This window comes from Aphelocoma coerulescens, chromosome 13 (genome assembly GCF_041296385.1).
Source record: "Aphelocoma coerulescens isolate FSJ_1873_10779 chromosome 13, UR_Acoe_1.0, whole genome shotgun sequence".
NCBI lineage: Eukaryota > Metazoa > Chordata > Aves > Passeriformes > Corvidae > Aphelocoma > Aphelocoma coerulescens.
The window spans coordinates 973113-985274 of NC_091027.1; the positions used below are offsets into that span (position 1 = coordinate 973113).

General features: G+C 45.9%; 1 protein-coding gene across 2 annotated transcripts in view; it reads left to right on the forward strand.

Annotated features, from left to right (window-relative positions):
* The window catches only part of NR3C1 (nuclear receptor subfamily 3 group C member 1), a 61131-nt gene that overhangs the window by 35303 nt on the left and 13666 nt on the right, over positions 1–12162 (forward strand). For both annotated transcript variants that reach the window (XM_069029167.1, XM_069029168.1), the window contains exons 3-5: positions 877–1040; positions 4966–5082; positions 9709–9987. In XM_069029167.1, coding sequence (XP_068885268.1) covers positions 877–1040; positions 4966–5082; positions 9709–9987 — 560 coding nt within the window. The remainder of the gene's footprint in view (positions 1–876; positions 1041–4965; positions 5083–9708; positions 9988–12162) is intronic.

Here is a 12162-nt window from a genome sequence, read left to right on the forward strand (position 1 = left end):
GCCAAGGCAGGGTCACCAGGAGCAGGTGACACAGGAACATGTCCAGGTGGGTTTGGGATGTCTCCAGAGAGGGGAGATTCCAGCCCTCCCTGGGCAGCTGTTCCAGTCTCTGACCCTCCATGGAAGGAAGTTCTTCCTCATGTGGAGGTGGATGAACTCAACAAGCCGGGGCCTTTCCAGGGGTGTGGGGCAGTGCCGTGGTTGGGACTGCAGCTCTGTAAGATCAGCCCCTGAGCTCTGGCCCAGTGCTGCTGGGTCAACCCTGAGGATTAGGAGCAGCTCCAAGGTGATTATGATAGATTGTTTGTTGTTCTAAGAGGGATTTATTTTTTTTCTTAACAAACCAACCCTTTGTTTGTAGCTGGGCTGGGTGTTTACGTCCAGATCCTGAAATGAGGAATATTCCTCTCTTCCCCTAAACTGCTGGGGTGAAATGATCACTTGTTACTGTGAATATTTGTTAGTATATGTCCCAGTTTGCACAGCTTCTTGCATAACAGTATCCCAGTAGAAAACCCAGTGGTGGTGCTGGAAAGGGAGCCCTTGTGCCGACTGCAGGGAATGCAGCAGTAATGGAAACAATATGGAGTAAGAACTTGTTTTAAGAGTCAATTTTAAAGGCTGGGATAATTGTGCAAGAAACTTGGCTTCAGAAATGTGTAAGGGAAGGAATCTTGATCCAGCCAAATAGGCCGTGAAGAATCCATAGGGCTTTACTTGGGTTTTACAGAAGTCCCTGTTTAACTGTTTCTGTGCGCTCTGTGTGCAGGTTTGTCCCACAGAGGGTGGGGATAAGCCATTCCTGGCAGGTACCAACCCTGGATTTGCTTCTATTCCACAGATCTCAATTAAAGGCATTTTTCTGCTTTGTTTCAGCCCTGGAATGAGGTCAGATGTAAGCTCTTCTCCATCCACAACTTCAACAACTACGGGACCACCTCCCAAGCTCTGCCTGGTGTGCTCCGACGAGGCCTCCGGGTGCCACTACGGTGTCCTGACGTGTGGCAGCTGCAAAGTGTTCTTCAAAAGGGCAGTGGAAGGTAGGAGCTGCTCAGATGAGTTTGCTGCTTAAAAATATCAAATCCCCACACATATCATCCATTTTCAAACCCAGCATCCATGGTTTTGCTAGAATCCTACTGAACATCCCATCCATTAGATCACTGATCTTGTCATGGTAAATCACATTGATAATGGTGCATTATCCAAAGCATAGATTCCATTCACATTGATAAAATGCTCCCATTCACTCTGTGTAAAAGAATTTATTGTTGTCTTGGGTTTTGTCTCTTTCATTTTCTTTCACTGTTGTTTCTGTTTATTTGTCCTATTTTTATACAGATATTTGTCTGCATGCAATAGATTTGTAAAGTTTGTGATTTTTCAATTTAAGGTTGGTTGGTTTATGTAGAAAACTTACATGAAACTTGGTAAATCTGTTGTGTGTGAGGTTATTGTAGTTTTACAGTTTTTCCTGTAAACAGGATTGGTTGAATTGCATCCATGTCCCTGGGTGTTATTTGCAGGGACACGGGGTACCAGGGACGTGGGATTGGATCACTGAGATTTCTCTCAGGTTGTGATTAGAGAAAATCATTCTGGAAATCAGAGATGATGGAAAACTAAATGTGAATAAGGACTGTGTGATTTTGGGGTGCATCAGAAGCCATTTTGTAAGGGACTAGGGTGTACTTCAAGATCTGACTCTGCTTCAGGATCAGATGCAGAAAAGCTGGAGCATATTCCCAGTGTTTCTGGGAAGGTGGTGATTCCTCAGGTCTGAAGAACGTTGTTCTTAGCTCTGGCCCTCGGGGTTTCCTGTCGCGTGCCTTCCTCGTGCAGCCCTCACTGAACCAGGCTCTTTTCTGCTGACATTTGTGCAAGCTGGGGTCACTGCAGGAGAGGGAAGTCTGTTTGACAAAGACAAGCCACCATTCAGTCCTCAGAAGCAGCACTTCCCCCATTCCTGGCTCACCGGGTGCCACGGGGAGCTCCGTGGAAGTGCAGAGCCTCTTGGAGGGATCGGGAAAGTCAAGTTCATGTCGTGGTTTCTGCTTGTCACACAGGGGTGTTGGCTTTGTGGGAGCTGAGGTGTAACAAGGCAGTATGAGCTCAAGTGCAAAGCAAATAATTATCTGTACCTTTGGTTAAAACATGGTCACCAGAGATCCCTCAGAAGACAGTTTACATGGCAGCTGGACATGTGCCATAGCCATGGGTTTGCCTGTTCTCAAGCTTAAATAAATCACAAAAGTATTGATACAGGAAGGAATCAGCCCAGTGAGTCCTTTTGGTCAGTGATATGATTTGGCACATCATAAATCAGCTGTCGTGATACTAAAAATGTCAGCAGGCTTATGGCAATCAGTTCCTCAAGGCTCACCTCTGCTTCCATTTTGATTGTTCCACAAATGATCCCACTTTTCACAGAATCCCAGAATCATTTAGGTTGGAAAAGACCTCCAAGATCATCAAGTCCAGCCATTGTCTGATGACCACCATGTCAGCTGGGCCATGGCACCATGGATTGAGCACCCTTAATCCTCCTGTTAGATGTCATGGATGTTTTCAGGACTGCTTCCAGGATCTGTTAGTCCCAGTCTTCACTTTAAGGAACAAATAATTTGGTTTTGTCTTTTATAGGCATTTTTCTTATTAGGAACACATGTAAAAAGAATTTATTTCTGCAATATCCTTTTTATTAGTGGCTGCCAGGCACCTGTTAGTGTTCAGATCAAGCTGACTCTGCACACTCGTTATCCAGCCTTTAGCCAAAGCCTTTTTTTCCACCTTTGTCTCCAGGCCTGTGTACTGTGGCAGAAATAGTCACAGAAACTGGAAGTGTCAGTGTCTAGGAAGTCAATATAAAGTGCATTTCTTTCAGCAAAGAGCAGAAGCAGAGGAGAGGAGGAAGGGCAAAGGGGGGACAGCAGCTGTAGGTTTATGTGCAGTTTTTCATGCAGCCAGGCCTTTCTTGAGCAGCCCAGGCTGGCCAGAAATACCTTTTCCTGGTTCTGACTTCATGGTGTTTCAGAGCCCTCGTGATTGAGTTTCTCCAGAACCAGCCCTGTTCACCTCCCAGCACTTCACCCAAGGTACCAGCCTGGGTCTTCACCGCTCCTCCCCACCTCCGCTTCCGCACCCCGCAGCAGCTCCTCACACCTCCCTCCCCTGCAGATTCCCCAACACCTCTCCCTCCTGCTCTGCTCTAAATTGGCCTTGTTCGTCAGCAGTTTTAATTCCATCCTCCAGAGTCTTTTGTCTGCAGTTCCCAACCTTTTTCTAGGCTGGTGTGCTCAGATGGGCACAGAGATGTCGGTGCCACAGGGCACAGAGCCCCGGCGCCAGCGGGGCTGCGGGCAGCATGGGGATGGGGACTGACCAGCCTCTGAAAAATGCCCCTGTGTGCCCCAGATCCCCCTGGAAACACCTCCATTGGCTCCCTCCTGGTTTTTACCAGAGTATTTGGGGAGTATCTTTGGGTTTGAGCAGCAGACAGAACAGAAGCCTGTTCCTTTGGCTGCGGGCACATCCCTGGGCAGCAGTCAGACGTGGAGCACCAACTTCCCTTCATTTTCCCCCAAAATGGTTATGTGACAAGAGGGCTTTGATATAATGTAGTACAAAGAGGTAGTGTAGCTTGGTCGTAGAAGAGGCAAGAATAGGTGAGCAGTAAATACAAGAAACCAGACATCTGTGGAGAGGAAGCTCGTTGTTAGGAATAAAATGGAGCAGCTCAGGAGAATCCTCAGCTGAAGTGTCTGTACTGATGTGTGAAGCTGTGGTCTCATCAAACAGCTTGGAGGGACATGGAACTGTTGTTTCTGCTCCACTGCAGGGCTGGCAAATGGGCATCAGTTCATGTTTCATGTGTGTTTCCATGTATTAGGATGCTAATGGCAGCCAGAATGGTGAGTCGAGGATCTGCTGTGGGAACTAATTAAACACAAAGCTGGCACAAGAGTCAGGAAGGCTCCTCTTTCCCAAATGGAAGAGGTGGGGGCGTCATTCAGAAAAATGTTCCTTGGAATATCAACTTGAGACACTTCACAGGAGAAGTTTGGCCAAAGCCATAGGAATGGACTCTGCGTGCCCATAATTTTCACAGCTGACTTGTAAAAAATTCCTTCCCCAAGCTGTTTTCCTGTGAGAAGACTCTTGGACTCGGTTGTTAAAAACGCAGTCTTTGGAAAATATATTTGTTTCTCACAATATTGTACTGTCAGGACTTTGCAATACAGTGTAAAAGCCGAGGCTGCAGCTTTCTGCCCTCTGGAAAAACATGCTCCTTGATCCTTATCTGGGAGAAGGATCTATTCTTTGGTAATATCTTTCCCTAAATAAGTTACATTCAGACATTCATTCATATAATTCAGATAATTAAGAATAGATACTTCTGTTGCCCTGCTCTAAACAGCTAAGAAATACAGTTATTTTAGTTTATGTAATTCAACTCGTCTTGTTTTTAGGGTCAGTTTTGCTCTGAATCTGCAAATCCATAAAAATGTCAGAGAACATGGTTTGTCCAAGTCAGCTGTAAGTTGCATGAAGGTTCCATGGCTTTCCAGCTGATGAAGCTGTGTCTGTGCTCTGTAGAGATGTTTACAAGTGTTTTCTCAGAATGTGTTTGTGCACGTTATTTATGTCCTTTGGCAAACTATTTAGAAAAATGGGAAACCTGCTGTAGAAGGCAGCTTTGGTAAATGCAGGGGGAAATAGTTTTGAAAATAGAAGTTGCCTGGTGTTAACAGATAGAAAATAGGATTTCTACCTAAATGTATTGGCCTCGAGGTCTGAACACGAGAATTGGGTTTGGATATGTGAAATCAGGTGGATACTGATGTTCTTGCAAGACAGGCAGTGCAGCAAGTAAAGGTTTTACGTGGTCTTTGATGTCACTGAAGGAATGGCTGGCTGGAGTCTCTGCTGTGCTGGGAGCTGACGTTGGTTTGTGTTTGTGCCCAGGGCAGCACAATTACCTGTGTGCCGGGAGGAACGACTGCATCATCGACAAGATCCGCAGGAAGAACTGCCCCGCGTGCCGCTACCGCAAGTGTCTGCAGGCGGGCATGAACCTGGAAGGTAACACGGGCAGCCCTCCCCTGCGTGCGCCAGCCAGGGGAGGCCCTGCTGCTGGGGCAGCGCTTCGGGCAGCACTCGAACCTCTTGGAAGCCAGTGCTGCGTTTTATGAGCGTTGTAGTGAGAGACAGGAGGGTTTATGCTGGAATTTCTCCTGTCTGTGCTCAGTTGGTGTCTCTGTTCAGTAGAAGTGAGTCATGCACACAAACCAGGGCTGTTTTCCGTTCCTGTCAGCACATACATCTCATGGCTTTTTCATGGAATGTGAGACAGCAGAGCTCTTGGGGAACACCTGGAGGGAGGTGTAACACCTGTGGGAGGGTGTGCTGTCTGAGTGACCTGACACAGACCATGGAGGACAGGGATGGGAGCTGGGATTACATCTTCCAGATGAAGAAAATGGAAGTATTTTTGTTCGTGCTGTGGATACTTCTTAAATAGCTGTCAAAATTTCTCTAGAAAAGGTTGGTTAAATTTAACATACCAGCACATAGTTGTTCTCTGCTGAGTCCTGAATGGCTTGTGAGAATCTGAAGGCCACATCAACTAGAGATTTAGCAGCAGTTGTAAAGTGGCATAAAACACTTTTATTAGTGTCAGCTTCATTTTATGTTTGCTGTTTTTCCCTGAGCAGCAGAGATTAACGCAGCACTTACTAGTGCAGTTATCCTGGTGGTATTTGTATAATCAAAATTGTCAGATAAAATAAAAACGTCAAAGATGTATTTGTCAGCTCCAAGGATGAATGGAATTTCATTTCAGTCGGTGATACTATCCTTGGTGAGATGCAAGTGATGAGTTAAGTGTAAGAGATCAGTGAAGCACAGACTGGAGGCTGTGTTAGCACATCCTTCCTTCCTCTTCTGCTCCCAGCTCCCTCAGGAGGGCACAGCACCACTTTGCTGGGCTGCAGGGGACTGTACTTGCCCTTCCAGGCACATCCCCTCCTTCAGGGCAGACATTTGCCGGAGGATGGGATGGTGCTGCTCCATTTGTTGAGCTGTTGTCATGATCTGCGCACAGGAGAGAAGGGTACAGCCAGAATCTATAGCAGTGGGTTCTGAAATAAATCCCTGAAGGACATCAGGTGCTCAGTGAGTGTCTCCCAGGAGCTGGATTTGGGTTTTGGACACTCCCACTCCCAGTGGGCTAGACCTCATCCTTCAGAGGTTAGAGCAGGACAGGCACCTTGCCTGCTTCTGGTGTCCATTGGGGGCCGGTCACTGCCCTGCCAGTGTGGCTGGGAGCAAGGACAGGTAACGCCAGAGCCTAAAGGCAGCTTAAAGAATGCCAAACCCCACAGGTTTGGTTTTGAAGTGGAAAAGAATGCATTTTGGTTATGGTTTATTTCTATTTTTTTCTCTTCATAGTTGTTTTCAAAATACACTTGTGATACTCATATATTTATCTGTGTGAAAAACTACTCTCATGGTAAGGAATAGTTCTCTGACAGTAAGGTTTAGCACTCCCATTGTAAGCTTTTCCCTTCCTGCATCACTTTCAGTAGACACCAGTATTGCAGTCTCAGGCTGTAGGACATGGAATCAGAGAATCATGGAGTGCTTGGGCTGGGAAGGTCCTCAGAGCTCACCCAGTTCCACCCTCCCCTAGCCCAGGTTGCTCCACGCCCTGTCCAGCCTGGCCCTGACACGCTGAGCTGCCTTTCTGCAGCACAGAAAATGCAATGGGATGATGTCAGGTTCTTGTCACTTCTCCACGTGCAGGCTGGAGCCCTTCCCAGGGCAGTTTGTCTGAATTTTGGCACAGAGGATCCTAGAGAACAGTGAGGTTTTGGAGGGAGGATGGATTTTGTTATATAAGTAGTTGGAGAAGGTGGGAAGAGGGAAGCTTTTATGGCTGAGAGGGAAAAGGAATCTAGAAACTCAGCAGCACAAAATGGAAGAACCCAGAGTAGTGTGAAAGGGTGAAAAACACCCTGAAAACAAGGGGTTTTGGGGTAGATCTGAACAGCTGGAGAATTGGTCGTGCAGAAAAGCAAACTGGGAGGCAGCATAAAGTGCAGAAGAGACTAAAATCCAGTTTCTTTTATCTTGTCTATTTTGGGGTCACAGTTCAGGAATGACTGTTGTTTAAAAGATAATTAAATTTGCATGTTTTTTAGACAGTAATTTCTTTTTGAAAAGTCCCCAGCTGCATCCTCAGTGCATAAACAATGGTTATAGCAAACCAGTGAACAATCAAAAGAGATCCCAGTGTTCAGCCCATCAGTCCTTGGGCCCCTTGCACTCACCTGACTTCCTGCTGGACTTTTTCCAGGAACCTGCCCTGTTTTGGGTATCTCTCAGTTTCTCATACCTACAGTGGATTAGATATTGGGTAGAAAACCAACTTATTTTTAAATTAATGAATGAATTCATTCATTCTATTGTGCAATATTTTAATTGGCCTGTTCTTGTCCTGAGTTAAAAGTGACGCTTTCCAGTCACTTGATAATTTTCTATGAGGTTTTTTTTGCCATAAAATTATTAATGTTGGAAAAGACCTCAAGTCTATCAGTCAAACCTTTGGTCCTGCTTATCATCCTTTTCTGGAACTTTCTTTTTTCTACTGCATGTTTTTTTGGGCATAGGGGACTGGAAAAACATCAAACTATCAAGCTGCAGGTACCAGAGATTTATGCAGCCCAATAATGATATTTTGTACTCCAGCCTTTATTTCCTTGAGTTCTCATTTCCGCTCCCACCGTTAATTGGTGTTCCTTGGCACCCTTTCTCTTTGTGATGTGCTGGAAGAAAAGATTTATTGTTAGGTTTTATGCCTGAAAAAAATGGTCTCATAATTTTTTTGGCTTTTCATGCCACATTTTACAGTTAAACTTGGCAATTGATGAGTTTTTTCTGCAGTCTTCACTTGGAATTTATTTCAGTTTTTTGAGGAATCTTTTGTTCTTTCTAATTCCTCGCCCTGCTCTGCCTGCAGTGGGCTGGTCCTGGTTCCCAGTTTAGAAGGACAGTGCCTGGTGCCCGTGGCTGCCAGGGGGTGGTGGCAGGTGCCTTGCCCACCTGGCTCAGGTGCTTGGGCCATCTGCCACCAGGCAGGGAGGAGGAAGCCTCTGCAACCTGGTGGATGCCAGACTGCAGGAGGTTGGGGCTTGGGGGGGTTTTGTTTGTTTTGAACAGAAAATCTTGGATGCTTTTCTCTCCATGCTGAGTTTATCTGTGGGGGTTATCTCCTGTAACATGCCCTAAGGAGCTGGCTTTAAATTAGTGGTCTTTTTATTATTTGAAAATTAACTGCAAAGAAATGCATTATCTCAACCTTCTTTTTTTTTTTGGTGAGGTACAACTATATATCTACGTCAGGACTGGTAACAGCCTAATAAAAATTCTTGCATAATAATTTGTCTTATCAGATCTGTTTATTTTGATTATCATTTTATCAGGCTTTCTGGGCTGGAAATACTCCATCCAGGTGTCTGCAGGAAGCTGAAGGCATGTGCTTCTAAATTTAAGTCAAAGCAGTTCATTCGCTCTTCAAAACACGGATAATGGGGCAAAAAATGCCAGAATATGAAAGGATTTTGAAGCAGCTGTTTCAAAATTGAGACGAGAATAAAAAGAAGCTCTTTGCTCCAAGGAAACAACTGTTGCTATTCCCTCATTGCAGGCTTGGCACATGTGGCCAGTCTACAAAACTTTGGGAAAACACAATTTATACAAGGTCTGTAGAGGATTCCTTGTCTTTGGCAGTTGTTTTCCAAAGGCTCCGTGGTAGCCAGAGGGAGAAGCGGGTCCAGGAAGGGGTTTTGTGTGCTGGCACTGTGGTGTTGGTGCATTTTGGGTGCTCAGGGATTCTGAACAGGTCAGAAGGAGCTTGGAATGCACAACCACATTACGTGATGCTTTTATGGGCTACGGATTTATCTTGGAAGTTCCAGAGCAGAAATCAATTAATTAACGGAGGCACCCAGGGAAGGAGCTGGGCTCGTTTGGGCCCCGTTAAACAGCAAGTTCTGTGTGGCTGCCTGCATCCAGGAGAGCCAGAGCCAAGCAGGAGACTCCATTAGGGGCAAGATGCTAATAAAATTGTTGCTCCAGCTTTTTGTAGTTTACAGTTAACATCTCTGTGTGATGTTTTATTTATTTGGCGAATGAGTTTTATGGTTTAATTACGCAGCAGTGATTTATATGCAAGAGAGCTGGCAAGAGAAAAAGCTCCTCCTGCCCAGCATTTAAAAAAAAAAACCCTGTTTTCCCTGGCTTGAGAGATCCAGTAACTTCTTACCCATTAAATAAATTTTTTTTCCTTTCTTTTGCCTAGTTTCTATGCTTAGTATTTAAAGGAACTTTTAAAGTGTGCAGTCCTGCAGATATTTCTAATGGTGGGATTGGGCCTTGTATTTTAGAGTCAGCCTTGTAAAGGACCTGCAGACATGACTGAACATTTTGAAGCATTGGCATAAATGTGACTTTTATTAAAATATAAAGTATTATTTTCACTGGAAGTTGACTTGGAATGAATGCGAAGTTGCTGACTTCACAAACAAATGGCAGGTTTCACTGCCCCGATCCCAGCTGCGGGGGGAGGAAAGCGGCGTTTCCTCTGCTGTGTTTATCTCTGTGTGGTCATTTCCATGCCCTCACCTGTGGTTTCCCCACCCTTTCCAGCTCGGAAGACAAAGAAGAAGATCAAGGGGCTGCAGCAGGGCGGCGCGGCGGGGGCGCGGGAGGCTCCGGAGGCGGCCGGGAACAAGAGCATCGTCCCCGCGTCGCTGCCGCAGCTGACGCCCACCCTGGTGTCCCTGCTCGAGGTCATCGAGCCCGAGGTGCTGTACTCGGGCTACGACAGCTCCCTGCCCGACTCCAGCTGGAGGATCCTCTCCACGCTCAACATGCTGGGGGGCCGCCAGGTGGTCGCTGCAGTCAAGTGGGCAAAGGCAATCCCAGGTAATGCACAAACACGGGGAAGGCTGCCTGCAGGCTTCCTATTGAACCTGAATCCCTCTTTGTTTTCCCTCAAAGCTGTACAGATGAAATGTTGGTAATATCGGGGCTTGTTTATGTCCAAAGCAGAAAAGCAGAAAAAATTGCAGATGTGAACATTTATTTGCTTCAAATTAGGTCATTTTACTTGAACACTTTGACCATTGACTACTAAAATTCCTACTAAAATGGATATTTGTTGTAAAAGTATTACTGAGAGCTGTTTGTATTAGCTCTGTCTCCACCTCAGATTCACAGGCTCCCAGGATGGTTTTGGTTGGAAGGGATCCTAAAACCCATCCAGTGCCACCCCTGCCATGGGCAGGGACACCTTCCACTGTCCCAGGCTGCTCCAAGCCCCAGTGTCCAGCCTGGCCTTGGGCACTGCCAGGGATCCAGGGGCAGCCACAGCTGCTCTGGGCGATAAAGAATTATTTCTTGACTATTTTTAGCAGGGAGGTTCTCTTGACTTCTGCAGACCAACATCACTGTGCTGGCTCCTCTGGGCCTGCATTCGTGGATGGTTCTTTTCTGACTCTCCCTCACTGTCCAGCTCCAGGGTGGAAGTCAAGGCGTTACTTTCTCTCCAGCTCTGTTCAGACTGACTCTGACCTGGGCAAAGAGGGAGGTTTGCTGCTATTTTGGCTCCCAGCTAAAAACACAGCGAGACACGGAAGAAGTGATGTCAGATCTCAGCCTTGGACACCACACATGGCATCTGTGTTGGAGAGGCCAGGGCTAAGGGGAGCTGAAGATGTTTGTTCCTACAAAACAAAGCCCAGCGTTTATCTACCTCTCACCCCTGTCAGTGCTGTTCACTACCTGTTCTCAAAAACCCTGGCAAAAACACCTCCATGACGCATAGGTTGCCCAAAAATAACATCACAGAACAGGTCTGCCAAAAAAAAAAAAAAAAAAAAAAAAAAAAAAGCCTGATAATGAGATTTATGAGTCATAACTGTGTCTCTTTGAGCAGGGGAAATAAATTAACAGTGGGAAAAAAAGGCTGGAAAGCTCCAATGCATCTATGTCCAGCAGAGATGTGACTGGAGAGATTTGTGTCGGGTCTGGTTGACAGGGGTGGGGCAGGTTGGACAGGCTGGGCTCAGTGGTCTTGGGGCACTTTCCCAACCCCGGTGATTCTGGGATTCTGTGTCAGGGCTGTGTGCACTGGGCAGTTGTGCTGAATTAGCTCAGTCTGCTCTAGGAGAGGTTCACACGCTTCCTTCTGGGATAGGTTTTTGGGAGACCATCTGGTATTCCCAGATCCAGATTTAGATTCCATTTTATAAAACACTTCTGTGTTCATCATCTCCGCTGCACAGTTTTTGTAGTTAGCCAAACCCTTCAGGTTAGAGCTTATGCTCTCAATGAAAATGCCAATCTTCTCTTTAATAACTACATTAATAGCAACTATTCTTACAATTTTATCTCCTTTCTTTTGTTTGCTGAGGTGGTTCCTCATGAGTGTTTAATTTGTATATCCTGCTGCTGGTTGTAGCCCATCAGCCATGCTGACAGCATGCCAGCATTCCTTGCCAAACCCTTTAGTTGGGATTTCAAAATAACCTTTTCCTGGGGAGGGTTTGAGCACAGATTTCAAGGTTTGACCCAGCAAGATTGGAATCACTTTGAAACCCTTTCTTTGTATTTTGGAGGTGGTACCTGGTCATTCCTGGTGCCTCCAAAGCCAGGGGCTGTGTTCAGACCCACCAGGTTTGTTAAATGTTCATCCACTGGCTCTGTCTGTTGGCACAACTTCAGGAAGCAGCTCTTTAGATGTTATGAGCTCTTTAGATGTCAGATGCTTAATAAAAATAGATAAAATCAACTTGTATTCAGGCTCTAATAATGGCTCCGTATGGCATGATGGTTTCTTGGTAAGTGTAGGCTGGATCTGATAGGAACTGATGCAGCAAATCCAAAGCTGGTGGCATTTGCAGACTCTTTGAGGGACCAATTGTCAGGTTTTACTCATTTCCTCCTTGTTCAGCTGGCTCTGTTCATGCTACACAGGCGATGTGAAGCAGTAAATGCTGGTAACTAATGCAGTACTTGTAGGTTCAGTGTGCAATTGTTGTTGAATAGGCACAAAATCTGATACTAGATCATTTATTGTCTAGCAGACTGGTCTCGTGA